The sequence below is a fragment of the Amphiprion ocellaris genome, chromosome 15 (assembly GCF_022539595.1).
Source record: "Amphiprion ocellaris isolate individual 3 ecotype Okinawa chromosome 15, ASM2253959v1, whole genome shotgun sequence".
NCBI classification, from domain to species: Eukaryota; Metazoa; Chordata; class Actinopteri; family Pomacentridae; genus Amphiprion; species Amphiprion ocellaris.
In genome coordinates, this window is record NC_072780.1 from 13,341,809 (window position 1) to 13,365,223 (window position 23,415).

At 41.0% G+C, this 23,415-nt stretch overlaps 1 protein-coding gene across 4 annotated transcripts in view; it reads left to right on the top strand.

Moving 5' to 3' along the window:
• col8a2 (collagen, type VIII, alpha 2) overlaps positions 1-23,415 on the top strand; it is a 123,208-nt gene that overhangs the window by 92,448 nt on the left and 7,345 nt on the right. For all 4 annotated transcript variants that reach the window (XM_035949409.2, XM_035949410.2, XM_055018239.1 and 1 more), the window contains one exon: positions 21,755-21,946. In XM_035949409.2, the coding sequence (XP_035805302.1) occupies positions 21,784-21,946 (163 nt within the window). In that variant the 5' untranslated portion in view covers positions 21,755-21,783. The remainder of the gene's footprint in view (positions 1-21,754; positions 21,947-23,415) is intronic.

The window sequence follows — 23,415 nt, forward strand, 5'->3', positions numbered from 1 at the left end:
GAGAGACGTATTCAAGTCTGGAGATCAAACGGCGTGCAGCTTTTTATGTTCTCAGACCACAGTGAATGAAGAAGTTGAGGTTTCCTGCAGCGGCCTGCTCTCTGTCATCCAAAGAACAGCTTTTCCTCTCTCTCTCCCATTCTGTCTACCTCTCCTTCCTTCCTTCTCCACTGTCCCTCCAGGCTTTGCCATTAAGCTGCTGTATCAATCTCTGGAAGTCAGTCTGGACTTTGCTTGGTTCAGCGGAAGCAGTTCAAGTCTCCTAATCGGCATGCAGATAAAATCTTCTGCTGTGACAGTTAGAATGGCACACTGTTAAACCAGTCCGCCATGTAGGTCTGCACTTCTACCTTTTACTTCAGAGTGAGAAAGAACCACAAAACTAGCCTTGAGAAAACATCAGATAAATCACTGAAGAACTGACTCAGTCATATTCTGTAGCCGTTTAAGTGTCAGGTGTTTAACAGAACATAAAGTCTGCTGTGTGTAAAATTTGACAGATCATTAACAAGGGTGTATCCTAGAGGAAATGACACATTTTCTCATCTATGATCTCACTCAAACATTTGCACGTAGATTGGAGGCATCTGCCTGGGCAAGGCAAGATCACAGTCGGCCTAATCTGACTCACTTTTGCCGAGCAGCGTTATTCCGACCGCACACGTCCTGTTCCTTCCTCGATCCACTTTGCACTTATTTGCCAACTGACAACTTGTACACAAACTTGGTGAAAGAGGCTGTTCAACACCCACTTCTAACTCAAATCCACTTCTCATCCCTCTCATTCCTTGCTTTGGCAGGTCGGTCATTTAGGTTTGTTTGGAGTAATAACACAGCTTGGCGAGGTTTTAGTTCACTGAAAGCACTGAATGTGACCTCATGAAGGTGTACCTTTCATGCTTTCCTCTTTATTAATGTTTCATGTTGGACCCTTCAAGTGTTGCTCTGCACAGACGAGTAATTGCTTTAGAATGAACGTACAGTATTGAAGCTTTTTGCAGCTTCTTGGGTAAGTTATTTTATCGGCCACTTGGGGAGAGCAGAAACAAACGGTAAACACAACACTGACATATTTGCACTTCTTAAATATGGCTAATATGTTAGCTAGTCCTTGCCAATTTACAGATCTTTCACATACAGGGCAAGCCTCACATTTGAACTCCATTTTCATCAGTTTTTAAGCTGGCAAATGCATACTATATTTAGCAGCTCTTGTTTAGCGCTGGACAGACAGCGCACACAGATAGCATTTCAGTAGCTTCTCTGTGGAACTTTGCCGCTTGTCATTTCCTGGAAAACCCCTAAAATGAGCTGAAAGTAACCAGAAAACTACACAGTGCTGAGTGTAACTCTAAAGTTGGGGAAAACTTGTAAAGTTCAGACAGAGCAACATGCCCATCATCCAGATGTTTCAAAGGCCTCCTCTATTTTTCGGAGAACATGTGCACCTTGTGCTGCTCGCGAAAGACAACAGCGCTGATCCATGTGTCTGTTTTGATTTATTTGCTCTGGACAGGCTCTGTTTAAGGAGCCTGGCCTCTGCCGCCTCGCAGCATCACGCCATCCTCCCCCACTGCTACTCCACTATCCAAGGATGTGTCTCATTCTCATGTCTGTGGTGTAAGTTTTATTCCTCTCTAACTCTCATATTCCTCCCACCAATCCTCCCGTCCCCTCCAGCTGCCAAGTGGAGACAAAGAAGCTGCTTCAGCCCGTCTTTTGGTCTGGTGATTATCTAAGCGAGGGTCCATCAATCTAAACTAACTCCAGACTCTCAAGAATGTCCCCTTCTTCTGGCTGCCAGGTCTGAGATAAACACATATCTGATCTTGAGAATCACCCCTTAATGAACCATTAGATGCGTGTGGACTGATGGAGCCTCCGTCAGTCTTATCATAACCTCCCAAACTAGGCTCCACTATGCTACATACGCTGATATAATCAGATTAAAGCCTGGAGTGCAGATCCCACGATTCAAAACCAGCAAAACATACTTGGTGAGCGTTTCTTTTTTTCCACCTAATTTCAGCCATTTGCTACATAATGCAAAATGAGAAGGCTATTATTGCGTCTAGTCTCGCAAAGGTTGAATGTGCTGTTTTATTGGCTTTTGGCAGGACTGCAGGAATTCCATGAGGCAGGTGAACAAGGAAATGGAGTTCATTCAACACTACACAATCATCTGAATGTTTGTTGTCATTAAATGCTTTCTTGATTTTTTTTCCCCCCCTCTTCTTCCTGATGAACAGTGCTCTAGCTCGACATTCTGGGGAGCAGACCAGACACTTTTACAGCCCATTAACCATACATTTGTGCTGATATTTTTGTGCTTACAGTGGTAACAGATGTGCCAATAATTCCTTTGCGCTAAATTCAATCAAACTTAGAATATACAGACGCTCATATAGCACGCAGACATTAAAGAAGACTTTAAAAGTAATTTCCACATTATATAAGATTGCAGAATTGTCATGCAGCAAGCTTTCCATCCCTCTGAACTGTCCCAGACTGACAATGTCGACTGACGCTGCCTTTGATCTTCATCATTATATATTGTCTCGTAGTGACTGGAACATTCCGTTGTGTGTCTCTGATCACCTCTTGATGACTGGGTCTAGAAGATAAGGGAGGAAGAATGAGGAGATCTGGTTTTAATATAAAAAGAAACCCTGATGAAATCAATCACAGAAAAGGGAACTGAACAGGGAGTCACCCTGATCGCGATTAGTGTCAAGAGAGTGGAGGGGTGTTGACAGCGCAGGAGGAAGGTCACATGGAGAAACAGTAGAAGGAGAGAGACAGAGCGAGACACTAAAAAAAATTTCTTTCTCTTCTGCATCATAAGTTTTCAGGGAGGAAATATTGAGTTAACCCCTGTATCTACGAGACACGTTTTTCCTGTCTTCCTCTAAATGTGGGTTGATTTATTCCCTTCTCCCCTTCCCTGTATCACCTCCCACGCTTCATGGACCAACATCTACACTTTCCCTCGTGTCCCTCATTCACCTCAGCTCAGTTTAGCAGACAGGATAATGCATGCGACGTGACAGACGAGAGGGACGGCCAGCATAGTCACACTGTGACGCTGCTGTCGCTGCAACACAGCTATGTGGTGTGGCAAAAACAAACAAACAAGATGCCATTCTCACAGAAAGTTCATTACCAGAGAGCTGAAATGCTGCTTCATTTTTTTTAAACCCTGCTGCTGTTTTATTGGCTGCAATCTTTCTGTTTTCTTGGCACGGCAGCAGATCTGCATCTTATTTAGCCACTTTTTTGTTTCCCCCTCTTCAGCGTGTGAAGTGTGATTGTTGAAACAAGACGCAGTGCTTCTGGCAAACTGGCACGACTCAGTCTCCTTTCCTTCCTTGATATTTAACAAACACGTATGTAGAGCCAAACTGGATCACAAGAAAATTAGCGAACAGCAAGCCCAATGTGTCTTCTGTCTTAAATCAGGTATACTTCAGCTAATGACTATAAGTAAACTAAATATGATTTAATGAACTTCTTGGCTGTTGCTTCCATTTTCTCTTGGATGTTTATTGTCATGAAGTTGCCAAATTTACATGTCGGTCTGTTTCTAATTGACTGACCTGCAGAGTGCTGTGTACTTACTTGAGGAAATGTCTGTGAGGTAGCTACTGATGGTATTTTAAAGGTTGAAGAGTAACATAATCTGAGCCAGACACCTCAACAGCCCTCATTATTTGTTATTATTATATTACTATTCTTTTTAAATTTATTTTATTCATTACTGCATTTGTTATAAGTTGTAATACACCAATCAGTCACAACATTAATGCCACTGACAGGATCATTTCATTGCAATGCAATATTCACCTGGAAAACTTTGAGTCTTGGCAATCGTGAATGATACTTGGACTCCTGATATCAGCGGCATCCCCCAGCAAAACTACCCTACCATGCTGCAAAAACAGCTCAGCAACAGCAGGAGGAGCACAACAAAGAGCCCAAAGTGTGATTAAACCTCCAAACTCACCACATCCCCAATCTGACTGAGAATCTGTAGCATAGACCAGAACAAGCTCGAACCATGGAGGCCCACCTACCAAATTACTGGACCCAAAGGATCTGCATCAAATGTTCTAGTGTCAGACACCACAGGGCACCCTACAAAGGTCCTATGTCTTTGCCCCTGATGGTTCAGAGCTGTTTTGATTGGACAAGGTCGACCTACACAGTGCATACGTGCATAAGATAGCAGAACTTGAAGCTGCAGAGGAGTCAGTTGTTTCTGATATTCTATATTGCCAAATCCAACACAAAGGCCAAAGCAAACAATAAACAACAAGTATTTCTGATACAGCTTTGTGACTCTGTGCTGTAGGGCTCCACAGACATGTTCCTTGATTAGAACATGGACATTGTTTCTTTTGAGTCAGTCCAATGTACACTGTAATGCAATAAATACCATAGATTGTATAGAAGAGATGGATGTAGCAACCCTAATGTCACCCTCTCGTTTGTGGACCAACGTTTCGAAGTCTTCAGTATGGAATTTGTCTAAGAATTGCCATCTTGTCCCTTAGTGACCAGACATAACAAGTAACAGGTAGATCTGATGGTAGTGACCTGTCAATCACAAGACAACCCTGGTCTGAAACATACCCTGCTTTAGCATCTGTTTTCTCCTAAACAGTGTTCGTATTTAATAAATAAACACTGTGTTTTTCTCAAAAAGTCTTGAAACTAAGGATGAAGACCATAAATTTATTAGGAAGATCTTTACATAGGTAACAAATCAAGGGAGAATAAGGATCATATCCCTATAGACTTCTATACAATCAGACATATTTTCGCACGCAGAGAAGTCGCCCCCTGGTGGCTGTTAGAAAGAATGCAAGATTACTGATGACCGATGACTTCAGACCTGAAGGATATGTTCATCTTTTATATACAGTCAATGATAAATACTAATTTGAGCACCAAATGTATATTAATCTGCTACTAAATATAGTCCAAAATATACTATTTATTACCAGAAGTTGCATTTGTTTTAAAGTGGAGAAGCAATGACTGCGCCATATATACAGTAGATGTCTTGTACATGACAGTACAACTTGCAGACACACCTCAAGTGTGCTTGAGGTTGTATCTCAGTGTGAAATCACAAGCTAAATGAGACATCTAGTAACACGCAGTAGTGTGAAATAGGACCTGGCAACATCCCAGCCCTCCACTGGTCATCCTCCCCTCCTGAGTGTTTGACACTTCCCAGAGCTCCTAATGCCATCTGGACTGACCTGTGCTGCTCTCTGATGGCTCTTATAGTCTTCACATTGCCTGGCCTGGGCCCACTGTACACTACTCCAATGGGACATATCACATGATTTTTTTTTCAGTTTTTACTTGGCCCAGTGTGTGCTTTTCAGCAGCCATATAGCTTCTTTTATGCGTTTCATACTAGAAATACAGACTGATTATGACTGCACAGATGTAGCCACAGTAAAAATCTCACTTATCACATGCTTGCACTGCCGACACCGAACCGTAGTTTCAACAGCTCTGCAGGAAACTCCTTTGAAAGTCCTGAAAAATGAAAGCATTAAAAGTGAGGGATGACTTGCTTCTAACGTTCATTCCTCCGTGCAAACCGGCTTTTTAAATCTTTTTCTTTGTTTTTGCTGAATCTTAGTTTAGCACCATCTGTACAACGATGCAGACAGAACATGTCCGCACACACACACACACACACACACACACACACACACACACACACACACACACACACACACACACTCACACACACAGACATGTTTATACGGCCCAGCAGTAGATTTTGGGAGGTGTGAGGCCAGAACTGGCAGGGTCTTCTTACACAGCCAGCAGTCTTAGCCAGCAGCTAATAAAGACGTGCATTGATCCTGATGGGTGGGGTGGGCTTCAGCAAGGACCACAGTCAGAGGGGGCTATGTGCTGTATGCTGGTGGTCTGGTTAATATGCATGCATGCGTGTGTGTGTATGTGAAGTACTTTGTGGGTTCTTTTTCAGCAGGCTAAGTTTGAAGCCTGAAACAACCAGCTGGGGTCAGCGGTGTTTTAAGTGAGTGATCAATCAACTGGGGGCCAATGAATTGTTAATGGTGCTCAACTGGGATTCAAACCGTCTAATGAATATCCCTTAAAAACGTGTGTGGGTGGGTGAGCGAACAAGTGATTTCTGAGCAGAGAGTTTTAGCAGATTTCCCTTTGCCCTCTTGAGTTCGGTTCCAAATAGCGTTCAGCGTATTATCTTTACTCGAGCAGTTAGATGAATACGTGAGCTGATCCCTCAAAACCTCGCTACAGTAAATCTTGTACGAAGACTCCAAAGCACTAACATGCTACGCTAATAGCAACAGTGACGGTGTGCATAGTCTCAGATGAGATCTCGCTCAATATTTCACTTTGTATCATCCCAACCCTCCTTCTTACCTGCTGACATCTCCTCACACTGTCACGGAGCAACAACAGCAGTAGTTCACTTGCTGGCCTATTTTGTGTTGGTTGTATTTTTTTAAACTCACGATCCAGTCAGTCATTCCTTTTTATTATTGACTGTCAAGAGTTTGTCTCTTTTTTGGCTTAAGCTAAAAGAAACTGGGAAACCTGCTGTTCCTCAAATGTAGTGGTTTTCTTGTGCCATTTACTGTGTCATTTTCTTAGACTGTGTTTATTTCGATTCTCTTTTTATGGTAGAACTATGCAAGTTTTGGAAGAAGGCTAACACAATCTTCTCTTTTTTCCAAAGAAAGGGAGAATTTATGAGAAATAACATGCACATACTGGTTTTGTTGCTGTGACTTCCCTGAGTCCGGAGTGACCATTAACTTATGGTGTCTAAAATAAATAGTTCTGTTTCTGACATTATTAGGTCAGTTTGCTAGCTTAAGTACTGGTTGTTCTCTACTTGTACCGCTGTTACACCACATTTTAGTATGACACTGATAAACATCACAAAAGTGAAACAAATAGTAACCACACTACCTCATCAGGAGACCCATTTTTTGCTCTCTTTGCTTCTTTTCACTGAAAGTTTATCTGGTTGTCTGATGATGATGTGGCTTTAAATATGGTAAATTCAAGAAAATCTTTGGAAACAATAGAAAGTCAGTGTGCTATGATCTTGTCACTCATTTTTGCCCACAGTGGTAGTTTTTTTTTGTTTGTTTGTTTTTTAATCAGCTCGTTACGTGGTCTGGGTTCTTAAATGAAAATCCATTGGTGACATTATGGCTGTTAAGTGGTAACTTAAGATTTATTTTGCAACGCATTTCCCAGAGTTATGAGGCCATTTCTCTTCTGTGTGGGGCTGCCTTCATCTAAGACTTGATTGTTGTCCCTTGCAGAGGCACACCTGAAGATCTGTGGACATCATGGAAGTGTTGCCATTGCTTTAGGCCATTACTATACATGTCCATGCTGTGCATGCTAGGCTGTAGTGTGAATGCATGGAATGCGTAGATATGACCTTCTGTGTATAAAAGAAAGACACTCATTCCAGTGGACATTAGCAGACTAGAAAAGTAGTGTCCTAATAACAACTAAGCATCAGTGGTTTTTGCAGCAGTCCATACATATGTCTGCAAGGGAATACAAGGAGGGAGGAGGGAGGAGGGAGGGAGGTGTTCATCGTCGGAATCTGACAGCGTTAGCATTGGCATGGATATCTCCGTTTTAGCATTTTGTCTTCTGGTTACAAACACGGGCGAAATGAAGTGTGACGTCAGAGTTGGTAGGTCTGTGTGATTCAGCCAGCCAACTGGCCAGTCAAAAGTAACACTGACCCCAGAGGTCATTGCAGTCCACAAGACTGTGATATACCAGTGTTTAATGACAGTAAAGCAGCTACTTGGTGGGGGCGATGACGGTATTCCGAGTATTTGAATCTCAAAATTAATGTTCGGATACCAACACAGCCCTAGCTTGCACACTACTGGTGAGCTTGTGCACCAATTGTAGTCCTTGTAGCATAGATGCTGCACACGTTGTTCACACTGTACAGAGACGGCAAGAAGGGGGGACTCTAGTGGATCCTTGCATACTCATGGAAAGTTCAACATTAACCTTAAGATAGCTGTTTCTACTAATGCTAACTATACATTGTCAATTTTTTTTGAAGGTAAAAAACTCACAGATCTCTCACTACCTGTTTGTCTTTGGATTTCTTCCTGTTAAAAACAGATTATTAGGAAAGTTCAAACCTTCTTTTGTTTAGTACCAACCAAAATGTGCCTGCATTAAAAAGCTCCTATAGTTGGCACCAGAGGCTCAGGTCCTACACAACGCCCGGCACTGAAGGAAGTATAAGTTAGGTTGAACTGATGTATGAAAATGCGGAGGAGTATTTTTTAAAACCTTTGAGCCCTCAGCCTTATTCACTTACATGCTAACCACAAAATTCATCGGTGTGGATCCAGCAGAAATCATGTAGCTCCAACTACGGCTTTGCAAATTGCTGGGTTAGATATTTCACATTGGAGTAGGACTCCAAACAACACTATAGTGAAATTTCTCTCTTTCTGGTTTATTGTCTGCTTTCTGGTTGTCTGTCCTGCTGCCTGTGCCAGAGAAGCCCATTCAGATGGAGCTCAGTCGGTCTATAGTGCAGTAGCCTCCAGCACGGAGGCATTTCAACTCCTTCAGGGGGATTTGACCAAGATTTCCTGCCCCTTATTAAATTATAATCTCCCTTCTACATCTCCTTCTCTCTCTCTCTCTCCTTCCCTCCTTTTTGGGACAGAAAAACAGGCCTCCCTCTCTGTTTTGCTGCCAACTGATGTGTGTGTTTGTGTGTGCGGTACACGTGCATGTACGTGTGAAGCTGTTTCGGCTGCCAGCGGAAGGAGTGTGTGCGATGATTGGCAGGGCACACATCTGAAGTAGGTCAACAGGGAGATCAAGAGCTAAAGCTTTAACTTTCCCCCTTTTTCATTTCTCTCCTCCATCTTTGTGTTTGTCTTTCTGCCATTTGTAATGACTTCATGTCTCCTTCATGGCTACTTGTTTTCTCCTCCCCTTCTGTTGCTTCGATCTCGTGAATGTTCACGAGACGCTTCTTTCTTTTTCTTCCCTCTCTCTTCGACCCTTGACAAAAGTTTCAGTCTCCCTCCATCGCCAGTGGTAGCATTTGAAAACGTGATCTGTAATAGTTCGGTATTTTCATGGACTGTCAAACTGTGGAATCCTTTGATAGAAACAGACTACTAGAGGATTTTTCTGGGCTTTTCCTTCCTGGAAGTTAGCCCCAGCTACGTGAAGCTTGGGATTTTTCCCATTCTGGCAAAAAAGAATGGAACAATTGATGGCGTGTGATTGTTCCGGGTTTAGCCCCCTCATTTCAGGGCCCCAGAACATTTCTCACCTTCAGAGTGCTGAATCTTAAATAGACCCATGTGCTCCCTCTCCACATGAGCTTTGACTCCTCGCCACAACCAGCTTTCACTTTGGATGAACTGCCACCATGAATATTTTGACTCGCAGTCAGGAAATAATGAAGCTGTGTTGCAAAAAGCTCACTGTGAAACTCGTTATAGGTCAAATTATGAATCATTTGCCCGTGGCTTGTTTTGAGCCCTTTGCTTTGTCTCAGCTTTGTCAGTTTTCTTTGCATTTACTGACCTGTACGTTTCAAAGGCGCCATTCTGGCAGAAGCAAAGCCACCCACCCAGTGAAGGGAACAAGGTAACAGCTGCTTGGAGACATGGCACAGAAACAGGAGACATAACACAGACCCAGCCTAGCCCAGTACATTAGAGCCATACTGACTCCCGCATCTAATCCTTGAACCTGCTCAACACCATCCTGTCTGAACAAATGACTGTTCACTAAACCCTGCCCCTGAACAGCGATGTGACAGGTTAGCAGATGTAGTTTTTTCCATATGCTGCAATGCATGAGGCAGAAAGCAGATGGAGGATGGTTTCCTTTTTATAGACTTTAAGAAAGACACAAGTTTAAAACTATATAACAAAATGTAAGGGAGTGATTGTACATGTTTACCTATTGTAACATAAGCAAAAACTATTCATAGTTTAAAAAATAGCTGAAAATGTAAGCCAGTGTTGAAGTGCCAAAGACTGCAGTTCCTAAAATGACCACTTGAGGCTGGCTCCAATATCGAGTCCATCCCCATAGACACCTGTGTTAAAATGTTCAACTTTACAGTAGAAACAAACATGTTTACAGCCTGGTTTAAAAAATTCTTTATGTTCTCTTTAGCTACATTTCCCATTCACAAGAACAGTATGACAGGTGATTTTTTTATTTTTATTTAACTCACCTGTTTGGATTATATTAAGGCTTAAAGGTGTTCTTAAGTAAGGGACGTGGTTGCTTTGAGTGACAGGTGAAGTATGACACGATCGTCTAGATATTTGCATGACCTACCTCAGCTCCACCTCTTTACTCACATTTGAATTAGCCAGAATTTAGGTGGAGTCAGGCAGGTGCAAGATGGTGACAGCTGAAGCTACCACACTGAGCTTCAAAACGGCTCTTCAGGAAACCTTTGGATGACATCACAACGGGTTTGTGCGTACATTCTTTTAAATGCATTGTAGCACTTTGAGATTTTATATGTAAAGTGCATTATAAATTAAAGGTATTATTATTATTATTATTATTATTATTATTACATACAATCCATGCTGAAGCCACATCGTTCCTGTAGAATAGCTTTATTTTCAGTCTTTTAGCATGCTAACACTAATTATGTGCGTACTAAAACCCCTTTACAGAGTTCTGGTTTTTAAACATGTCAGCTGGAAACATTAAAAAGTCAGCTGGCACTGGACTTTTCAACCACCTCGCTAAGTTTGAGAACTATCTCCTGCTAGCCAGATCCAGCTAATCTGCTTCAGCCAATAAAGTCCGTCATCATCGGCTTGAGAGGAGGAGCCGCTGTTTTTAACTTTTGTGTGAAACCGAAGATCCATTGTTTCAAAAAATTGCACAGAATTTTAAGTGATAAAACTGTTTGATCGTAAATGTGTAATACTCCAAACAGTCACCCCTTTTATCCTATTTGCTCTTTCCTGTCCTTCTCCCCACACGTTCACCGTTCCAAATTAACAGCAGGGAAAGAATCGCTTTGCTTGGTCTTGCTTTGGCAGCGAACAATAAAAGTATTCACACCAGCAATGGACGGCACAGAGAGGCTTAAGGACGAGAGAAAGGGGAGTGGGAGAGGGAGAGAAAAGAGCTGAGTTTGCCAGTTGAGAGGCAGAGAGAGACAGAGCCATCATTCTGATTTACAGGAGATTATATTACTGGGTGTCCTCAAAGTTTTCCCTCTGAGGTGAGGTCATCTCCACAGTGCCCTCTCACACACAATTCCCTTTATGGCTATACATTCCAATCATAAATCTCTATCTTTGTATAGATTTCTCATTTTTCGCACAACGAGAAAACACAAAGCCACTAATGTCAGTCTTTGAGAGGATGGAAGTGTGCTCTCAGTGACCTGCCTTGCTGCATTGAAAAGCAGAACATTTATTGCACTGGAAAGGTGGAAGCAGACCGCGCTTTATGAGATTATTTTTTTTACTCTTTCCTCTCGATTACCTAATCAGGTGCTCGTATTGAGTTTAGGTGCACCAGCGGGGCAGGCAGAAATGTATAGCCATGTCTGCCCACGGATTCTCGCTTTCTCCATTTCGCAGCTCCCCCGTGCTGTAACCCGCTTCTTCGCAGGTCGGGTTTGAGTTTGGATGTTTTGCAAAATCCCCCCTGCTCTGCCCTGATCATAAATACTACACGGAAAGATGAGGTGATAGACCGTGATTCGGTACAGCAGCAGGGGGTTAGTCTGGTTTATATATTGTAACGGATGCCTTTTCACTTGGCTGTTCCTGCGAGGGCCTGAAGAGCAAATAAGGCTCCCTTGTAAAACTCACATGCAACCGTGCATGTGAGAGGTCCTGCAGCTTAATAACTCAGTGACTAATTAGCCCCACTTTGGCTGCTTCAACTTTTGCCCCCCAAGTACACACACACACACACACACACACACACACACAAACACTTTCATATGCTCAATACATCATCCCCCGTTTTATGATTAGCATGTCTGCTTCTGCACTCAGATAAGTGCCCAGGGGAATTAAACGTGTTCCCCTTAATGAAATCATCAAGAAATGAAAACCCTCTATCTGACCTCCTGACTCCTCTCCCCTCACCCACCACCTGTCTCTCTCTCCCCATGCTTTACACGACCTACACCCTCCATTTCCTTTTACTCTCACTGTCTCCCTCTTTAAGCAATCCATCAACATAAACTCACTCCTCTCAGCTCTTTTCTCGCCCGCTTCATGCTTCAGGGATGCTAGGAAAACACAGCCCTGCTCCACAGGTACCATTTCCTTAAATTGATGAGGCTCTTCTCTTTTCCTGCACCTCTTCTTTGAATACTGGAAGTTTTTTTTTTCCTCCAGAAGCACGTGAAGCTGTTTTCAATCCTGTCTTCAGTTCATCCTGAATGATTGATTGTCGTCTTCTACTTTGCTTTTTCTCGTAAACATTGAGACAGATACAGTTGAAAAAAAAACCCCACCAACAGTTCATGCTGTTAAAAGGGAATCTGAGGGTTGTAATAGAATGCAACAAGCATAACACATGACAGACAGACAGACAGACAGGTGAGAGACTGACTTAAAATGTGATTGCTCTGAGCAGGAAAAAGTGTGAGTGTTCTTTGTGTCATCCGCAGGGCATAAACACATCATCATTATTAGTTCCGAGAGAGAAAGATTAATGATGTAAGTGTGCCAGTAGCCATGTTTCCATAATGGATTTTCAGACGTGTTTTGAAGTAGCGTGTCAGAAAAAAAGTTAGAAAAAACTACCTCTACAAAGATTTTCCCCTCGCTTGAGGTGGGCTTTGACTTGGATGAAAAGATTCACGTGAGTAATGAGAGATGGAAACACCTTTTCCGAATAGGTTCTGACATAGCAAACATTTTACGCACATGGCAGGTCAGCCTTTGCTGCTTGTTTAGTTGTCTTGGTCTCCAGGCAGCGTGAAACATGTCTAATATCAGCTGACATGAAAGAATAATTACGAATTTCCTGACTGAAAATAATTCCTGGAGACGTCTATGTGTTTTTCTTTGATTGATGGCCAAATGTTTTTCTTTGTTTCTCCTTCTTCAGCATTTTTTTTTCAGTGACAAATGCTGTGCATTCCAAATTACAATATTTTTATGTTTACTTTCAATATGTACTACAGCTACAGTACCTTACAAAGTATGTACTGTTGCATACAGTATGCATTCAACAGGGATATTCTAATTCATCATAATATTGTGCGTTAAGCTCTGACCATCTTCCACATACACTACCGTTCAAAAGTTTGGGGTCACTTAGAAATGCCCTTATTTTTTTAAAGAAAAGCATTATTTCAATGAAGATGACATTAAATTAATCAGAAATACAGTCTAGACATTGTTTATGTGGTAAATGACTATTCTAGCTGGAAACGGCTGATTTTTAATGGATTATCTACACAGCGGTACAGTGGCCCATTTCCAGCAACTTCTCTGTTCTAATGCTACATTGTTTTAGCTAATGGTGTTGAAAGGCTAGTTGATGATTAGAAAACCCTTGTGCAATTATGTTAGCACATACATAAAAGTGTGAGTTTTTATGGAAAACATGAAAACTGTCTGGGTGACCCCAAACTTTTGAATGGTAGTGTAAATCCATGAAATCACTTGACTGTGTGTTCTGAAGCTTGTTATTCAAGTAAGACATTGTGATATATGTGATGTGTCTTACTCTATGCAGAGGATTGTGGATAAAAACAGACAGAGAAGCGTGTTGGCCTCCGTACTGTAAGATGCAACCAGATGTAGTAAGACATCCTGGTGTTTCTGGCATACAGAATTTGACATACTCTGAATTGGGGTATACTAAATCTTTTTCTGGCATACTATGGTACCATGTGTATTGGAGTGCACTCGGGATTTTGTTTCCAGCTTCTTCTACTCTGCTTATTACAGCCATTTTTATTCTAGGCTAATGTAGGCTGTACTGCCCCCTTCTGACAACACTACCTAGCTTAGTTTATTGGGTCCAAAACATGGGCGCCTCCAGGAAGCCACAACTGAATTTCAGGAATTTTATTATGCCATTATTGTGACCAAGCTGTTTGAAGCTTATGTCAGTTAAGGTATCAAACACTGATTTACGTCGGTTTGTTATTTCACAGTGAACATAAGTAGTTATCTTAAATACATAGACTGATACAACTACTGTTAACATTTTGGTTATTCGTGTGACAACTGATCAGAATAACCCAGGAGAAGAGAAGCTGTAGTGTACTTGAGGGGAAAAAGTTCACCCATAGGCAAGACATCCAGAGTTTATTTTGGATTTCAGTACTGAAAGTTCAGCCCGTGTGTGAAGATAATTTATCTAACCACAGTCAATTATGGTACAATAAAATGTGTTTTCATTGCTTCCCGTTACTGTATTTTGATAGTTACTTTATTGATTAGACAGGTCATGTTCTGTAATGCATCCATACGCACATTAATGTCGCTGCTGCAAATATCCTGCTGTGAAACTGAAAAATGTTCCTCATAACAACACTTGATATGACAGCTAAAGATTATAACTTCACCAAATGTACGAACAGTAAAATAATATCCAGCTGTGATGAAGCTCAGGATTGTATAACAGATGATTTAACTGCAGATTAAGGGTGACTCTGTGTGAGACAGTTCACCTGTATGAGGTGTTGAAGTACCCAGTGTTATTTACGATTAGACCCCGATCGATCCTGTTTAGTCGAGGATAATTTGTATTTCTAGTAATTAATGAGGTTACTGTTGCTGCAGCTCTCACGCTTTAAAGATGTCTATGTGGATCCTGCTGCTGTCTGATGCTGCATTTACAGAGGAAAATGCTCCTACAAACAGCAGGAGGCAACAAACTAGACTTCAGCTGCCGTTAATGTTTTGAAGTCTGTGGGTGCAAATGAACTTGACCTATCAGATGTGGCATGGCCATTGAAATTTCAACCCTCTTTTAGAGGTGCCTCTGCTCCAAAGCACTGAATGGAAATAGGCCTAATTTGCCATTCAGTCTGTATACTTTAGAGTTACACTGTATACATTATGTTGTAAATGTATAGTCACGTACAGGTGAATCAGCATAAATAGTGTGTGTCACGTCTCGACATTAAAAACAATCATTCACACTGCTTCTAATGACTGGTCTATACATAACTTGTGACTCAGTGGAAACACAAATAAGAGAACATTCATTGTGGTGTTTCAGAGGGTACCATTTTTTCCCCCCTAAGAAGCAACAAAACAAAACCTTAAATACACTTTCCAGCTGGTTGCAACTAAGCACCAGATGTTAATGTCTCATTATGTATGCATTAGCCTTGTGGTCACTTTTATATACACACATGGCCATGCTATGTGAACAGTCTTTTCAGTGCTTATTTACACAGTAATGCAGTGTGCGTTCAAAGCCACCAATAACTGTGACCGCTACTCAAATATTACGCTTCAGAGTGCCGCTTGGTCTGGTGTAGGGATTACTTCATTTCAAGGAAGGTGATTCTCTAAATATAACCTCAGCATGCTCAATTTCTGCAACCCTTCATACACACACACACACACACACACACACACACACACACACACACATACACCCGGACATAATAAGGACTGTGTTGTGTAACTGCTGTGCTCACTTTCTCCTGTGCCTATTCCTCAGTCTCTTATGTATGTACAAACCAAGGTAAACACACAGATTAATAGTCTATGGAGTTACCTTCGTAGCGTTTTGGCCTGTTTGTCTATGTTTGAAGGCTTTTCTTGACATCTACAGGTGCTTGTCTTTGTTTCTACAAATCTGTAAAATCCGTTAATACTCATATGTCTAGACTGCAGACAGAATAATAAACCACAGAAGTGTAAACTAAATTCAAAAAGTCTGCCTTTCTTCCTCTCTGGTGCTTGAAATTCATTCTCTCCTGTAAAAGTTGCCAGCATTTTCTTGCTGAATCCCCAAGCGGGGAGTTTGGTGAAGGAAGCCGGTTGTGGTTGAATAACAGCTGAAAAGCCATGTGGGTTCATGGTTGGAGTTGGGAGGGGTTATGGCCGTGGTTGTGGTTAAGGTTTGTCAAAATTGGATGAATCAGCTGAAAAATCTGGTCAGGTTTTAAGTGCAATTCTCTGTGAGGCCTGTGGTTGTAACCAAACTATTTAACCACCGTGGTCCTCGGTTGTTGTTGAACCATTTGGTGTTTTCGTGAAAGCTGGCATTACAGAGCGCACGATGTCGAGGTGATGATTCCTCCACTCAAGGAGCGGCTCAAATGTTCACCACAAAAACAACCGCCTCCTCTTCCCTCCATGACACCGAATCCTCACACTCGGTGTACCTATAATCGCTCTGTGGCACGTGGTTTAGGAAACGTCTGGTAGTCTGGATCCACACATGGACAGCTTAAGGGGAATGGAAGCAGAACACCTTCAAGCTCACCTCCCCGGCGCTGTTGATTTCATTAGCGGGAGACAGAGCAGTTAGGGAAGAGTGTGCTTGGCTTGCTCTCAGCGGGGTTGTCTGTGTCTCTTCGGCTTGTCTGAGGAGGCCACTTGAGATGCTGCTGAGCCTGGGTTTGGAAGCTGTTGAGTCTGCTTTGGCCGCCCAAAGCCTTCACAGATTAGTGTTTCAGCTCTGTTTAAGTGGCATCCAACATATGTTCAAGAAAGCTGATGACTGCAAGTTTCAGATGAGCAGGTGGTTTGGAGACAGACGTGAAAGTTGGATGTCAAGCAAGTTTCTTACGTCTACTTGCTAGCATGTACACCAACATAACACTGCAAACATAGTTTCAGTCAGACAGTGCAGTAACTTATTAATGAAAGTAGAAACTGCGTCTCAAGACTTCTCCAGTTGTTTCCTTAGATATTTTGCATGCTGCAGCACTTTTGCAATGTCTGTCCAGGAAATTCTGCCCTTGACAAGGATCTTTGGACGGCCTCTTTTCATCTCATTGCTAGGAAAATTCTAAAGTTCAGGTGCAGTTTTTCAGGAGTATGGTTCATCTGCAAAATATCGCTGAAAGAGACTTAAATCTGTTGAGGTAAATTACAGACAAAAATATCTTGTAATTATAAGTACTTTCTCATAATTTTGAGTTAATGTACCACAGATTATTGGTTCCATTCATAAAAGTAAGTACTGGAAACCGCTGCATTTTTTGACATATATGAACAAGAAAACATTTGAGCCTCTTTGAAACACTGTCTTCAGATGAAGATGGTGTACTGGAACATCACCAGAAGGATAATTTACTTTTTCAGCCGTTTATTCAGCAAAAATATTAATGAATGCAAATAATGTTTTTAAGTAAGTTAAAAGTGAGTGGCTTGAGAAATTAGTAATACCCCCTTTAGCAGAAATAACTTCTTGCAGGAAATTTGCATGATTTTCTATCAGTCAGCTCTTCCTGCGAAATTCCTTCAGTTGCGTTATATTTGAGAGGTTTTTTTTTTCCCGTAGTGCCTCTTTTCAAAGCCCTACACAACATTTCAGTGGGATTCAAATCTGGACTTTGACTAGGTAATACCATAACCATCTATTTCTTCTTCTTGAGCAATTCCTCAGTAGACTTGTTCATATAACTGAGTAAAGGGTGTCAAGTCTGTGTTCTAAAAATAACAGAAAGGTAGATTCAGAACTTGCCTCAATATCCTTAGTTTAAAAAAAATGCATCAAAGTAATTCATTGATAGTTGTCAATACATCCAGCTGTGCAGAAGACAGCAAAAAGGAGCTCTTGATAAGTAATTTTGCATGCTTAATTTTCCAGAATGTTAACATAAGCAGTTTTTAAAAATATGTTGTAGCCACAGACTGTATAAAAGATGAATATAGTGACAGCGATGTCTTGTATTGGTCAGTGGACTACCATTTACTTTTGGTATTTGGCATTTGGTCATCCCCATTTTACTCTTTTGAAACCCATCAATCACAACGTAGCCCCATCCTAAAATATTTATCATATATTTTCCTTTTAAATGTGACCATAATGTACAAAATGAACAAGATGCCATATTCAAAAAATCTTGAAACTAGCAATTGACACCATAAATATGTCAGGAAAATGACTTTTGAGGTAACAAATCATGGGAGAAGTGGGATAATTTTCTCATAGACTTTTATACAATCAGATTTCTTTTTCAAGAACACAGAAGCTGCCCCTGCTGGCCATTCAAAAAAATGCAGGCTTAAGATGCTTCAACATTGGCTTGACTTTTCAGACCCAGAGGCTACATTCATCTTTTATATCCAGTCTGTGGCTGTAGCAGACAGTGTAACTCAGTGAATCCAGGGCAATATTATACTTCCTAAAAATCTATTTATACAAGTAAAAGTTTGAACATTTAATTTAACATTTGCTCAAATACAATCACGTAATTAAATATATATTTAAGGTCTTAATTATTACTCTGCAAGATCATTTAATCTGGATTTCATAATTGTAAGATCTTAACTGAGAGTAAGTTGTAATTATGGCATATGGAAGCTCCTTTTTCTTCATCCTTTTTTATTTATGTGAATACAATGCACTTCCATACAAATCAACCACTGTCAGAACAACTACAAAGTGACACAAAATGAATACAGTGAGATGCACAGCAGCCAAAAAGAAGCGCCAAAGAACTACAAAAGGACCTCATACACCAGGTTTCCAATAATCCGTCCATGGATGTTGGTGTGATAGAGCTCAGTGTCTATAAGTGACAATGACAAAGTTGTACAATGGAGTTAGTGATTCCATTTTACCCACAACAGTCAGACTGTCTCTTATTTCCTCATTAATGATATTTTTCTGTTCTGCTGTTTCTTTCTTTGTGTATTTTTGGATCTATTACTGTAATGTGTGTACTGATTTTTTTCCCCAGTTAAATCTGTTTTATATAAAGCGTCACTCAGGCTGCCAGGCAGAGCTTTTTCACTGTAACTTTGGATGCAGCTCATGTTTACTAAGAGAGCCTTTGATTCATCGTTAGCTCCTGTCCCCTTTCAAACCCTGGGTTTTGTTATGTCTTGTTTCGAATGGAATGATTTTATGTGAAAATGGGGGAAAGTTAACGAGTTTGGGTGTTTTTGAGACACCCTGCAGAACCACTTAGCAGAGGTATACTGTGTTCCCATGCATACCAAGAGTGTGTGTTTTCTTATGTGGGTGTTCTTATGTGCGAGAGCAGGCAGGAGTCTCGGTCCAGCAGTGGCTCATGGTGGCCAGCCAGAGGGGGATTGCGTGAGATTTTTTTTTTGACAATGTCAGCAGAGCTTTTTAATACAAAAAAAAAAAAAAACACTTGATAAACAGATTGTGAGGATCTGTGAACCGCCTGTCTGTGACTGATCCCTGTTCATGCCCAGCTTCTGTGTTTGGTTCTGCGTTGGGTTTGACGCCTGCAGAATGGTGGGCATCCAGAACCGCCTGCTAAATTACATCGATCCCAAAACCACACACCCCCATACCAGACGAGCTTCCCTGCCAGCCAGCCAGAAAGTCGGCCAGCGACCAAACACTGCTCTACCAATACTGGTCTCTCTTTCTCCCGTTTATTTCTCCTAACATCGTTACATTTCCTCACGAGGACTCCAACAACATACTGCAACGTGAACAAGCACAAACCACAAACACATATTTTTTGACTAATCTCAAAAACTAGCTCAAGAGCACTTTGGCTTTTAACACAACATTTTGACTATCTGGCTATATGTGGTTTCAAAACAATTACAGGCCAAGTTGTAAAACAGACATAAACTCAGCACATGTGGTGGCAATGAGAACACCTTCTTCTAAGTGCTCGTGATTTAAAGTCTGCGGCGGACTCCCAGATTACTCCCAACCCTGCTGCCAATTAACTGCATTGTGTAATGTGATGTAATTTTCAAATGAGAAAATGTCAGCTCATGTTGGTGTAACCGTGCCTCCGAATACACTGTCAGAGGGAACAATCTTGTTAATGTTGCAATCCATATCTGGAGACAACATCGAGCACATCACACGCATACTGATAATAACAAGATGAATATTATGTGGCACGAGAAAGATTAGAGACGAATACAGATGATTATTTTATGTGATTAGACGCAAGACGCTGCTATCATGCACAGACTGGGGGCTTGATATGACTACATGGTGTTCAGAATGAGCATCAGAATTATGCAAGCATGAATTGTGTGGTAATTCATGCTGTTTTAACTGACAACCCAATAAAAATAAAAGATCATTTTAAAGATGTGACCTGTCAGAGTGGCAAAGTGTTGTTGTTTCAGTTAAATGTCACTCTTCCTTGTCTGGTGTACAGTTCTGTAAATCTACGACACAACTATGTATCAGTGAGATTGGCAAATTCCTTGCAGTTTAATGTAAAGAAACCTGGGATATAGTTTTTCATGGCAGAATTGGTAGAATTTCTGTTCTAACTAAAACCATGTCATGGTTGGCATTTAAAAGCGAAAGCTGAAATTACAGTTTGCATCCCACACCATCGCAAAGTAGTGCCTGACAGTCATCAGTCCAATGAGAGCTGAGGCAAGCAGCTCAGGGGAGAGTTGGAGTGGAAATTCATGCCATTTTCACACATCATTTCGCTGGTTAAAGCCAGTCCTGGACATCTACAGTTGCTCACTTGCGATACACAAACACGCTAACTGTCCTCTGGTGGTTTCCTGTTCGCACCTGACCATGGTTGTGAAAATATTTAGCAGAGGGCGATGTGGTCATTTCTTCCCGAAGTAAATTAAAGTCAACAGAAATGCCTGTCACAGTTATTATGGGCCATCTAGACCAAACACCGGCCCAGCCAAGTCCTAACCACATACTGTACCTGTGCAGCAGCTGAACATAGATAAGTTTGCATCTGGTATTTGCACATATAACATGTAAAGCTTTTATATGCCACTAGTGCTGCAGATGGTGTCTGGTTTTAACATATCTGTGCTTCGTAGAACATAGTTATTTGTGTGTTAATAGATTTTATATTTGTCTTTGTCGGGACTTGTAGATATTATAGAGAAAATGCTAGAGCAAATCTTCACAGAGGAGATTTAACCCTTGTGTCGTCCTGCGGGTCAAATTGACCCGTTTTAAAGTTTGAAAATGTGGGCAAAACAATATATTTTCACAGTGAAACTTCTGATGTCCACATTTTCTAAATTTTTGGGGAAATTTTTGAACATTTTTTGGTGGAAAAAAAGAAATGTTAAAAATGTTTCTTAAGAACATTCACAAAAAATCAACCAAAATCCAGCAAATTTCACTGGATTTTGGTTAATTTTTTTGTGAACGTTCTTACTGATATATATGTAATCACTTTAGATATTTTTAGGATTTTTTTGGAAGATTTTTACTCATTTTTTGAAAATATTTACAAGAATTTTTTGCCAAATTTGGGGCATTTTTTAAAATAAAACTTTTAAGGAAAAATTTTAAGGAATTATTGGAATATTCCTTCTCAAGGTTTTGCAAAATTTCAGAAATTTGGGGAATTTTTTTTGCTGAATTTTTGGATTTTTTTCAGACAAGGAAACAATATTTTTTGGTGCCCGTAAATGAGGACAACAGGAGGGTTAATATGCACGATATTGAACAATTCAACATTTCACAGCGCTAAATTACCATATGCACCACTATGGTTCCATAACCTGTTATCATTGTGTGTCTAAAGTCCACATTAACTGTCCTCTTTTTCTGTTCCCTCCAGTTCTTTGTGTGTGACACCTAAAGCCTGGGATGCTAGTGACCATGCTGTTGGCTCCTGTCTGTGTGCTACTGATGCTTGGGGGGCGTGCACTTGCTGGAGGCTATGCCCCCATACCACACATGAAGTACATGCAGCCCATGATGAAAGGGCCTATTGGACCTCCATTTCGGGAGGGCAAGGGACATTACGTCGGTGAGTAACCCCTCTGAGTGGGATACATGTGGTACTTTCATGTCTGCCCTGTGTAAGGTTTTGGCCTTATGAATTCAAAAACCTGCTGATGGGTTCTAAAGGAATGTTGTCTATTTAAAAACTGCCAAATCCCCTTTTATCAGAGCAAGAATCTATAGAAACAGAAAGAAATGCTCTGTCTGTCCTTGAACTAATCGTGTGTTATGTGCGGTTAAAATCGACCAAATCTAAGCTTGAAATCATGGTATTTCATCACAATCACATCTCATTGAAAATTTGGCTAAGAATAAAGCATTTGCAGTAACCACATTCATTTAAAACAAGAAATTCTGCACTTGTCAGTGCAACAATGATGCCACGACTGAGTCAGCAGTGACCAATGGCCATCTGTCAAAAATTCCGGCTGTGTTTACACAGAGTAGATGGGAGACAAGTATGGAAAGAAATTAGAAAAGCAGGGAGTAAAAATTTGGAGTATGCGGAGCCACCATTTTTTCCCCCCCCAGAAGGGTTCAAATGTGTCAATTTAGATAGAATTCCAGAAATGTGGTGCTGCACCATCTCAAAAACTAGTTGGGGATCAGGGAGTTGAACAAGTCTGCAGATAACTTTGTCCACATTCACTTATGCATTATTTTAAAAACAGATCCAGTCGTGTTTAACCATATGTCTCGCATAGACACATACCCATACTCAGCATTTGGCAGATCCTCAGTTTGTGCCTAATGGAGACCTGAATGCCCACTGTTTGCTGAACTCCCAAACTCCACAGGGCAGTTGCTTGTCTCATCATATAAATGCTGTTACCCCACTGTTTTAAACCTTTTTCATCTTAGAATGCGTGAAAGAAATCAGAAGAGATTAAATGAAAGTCTATTGTACAGGAATTGGGGAATGGAAGGGCTGGAAATCATTCTGAAAAATGAGCTGCTGTCACTGCCATCATTATTGTATTTGACTCTAACTGCATATTACAATTTCTGGATCATATAAGATGTGCCTTGCATTATGAGAGGCCCATCTTCAAAGCAAATCCCAAAGCAAAAAGGTGTTAATAACATTAAAAGACATTTTATGCAGAATTAGTCTATAACTTGGGCTCAGAGAAAATATAGTGTTGACGCTAAACATTTCATTCTTCCATGCAGTGTGGTTGAAGTGCATGTTCAGAAGTGGAATAGTGAAGCCAGTCCATGTGGCTCCCATTGGATACAATGATAACACTGCCTCTCAGTGGTGACATGTCCACACTGCATCACAAGTGAAATGATTTATCAGACTAAAGAGCTTCTGAAAAGAGCTATCTGGAGACACGTTTTCCATTTCTTTTGATTTAAGTCCCAGAAAACACTGCAGCAAAAACTGAAGACACCATTGTTCCTCTCAAGTGTGAAGTTGCAGTTTACCCTCTGGGAATGATATATTTTTTAAATTATCTGTATTGGAGTTACACAGTGAGAAACAAGACT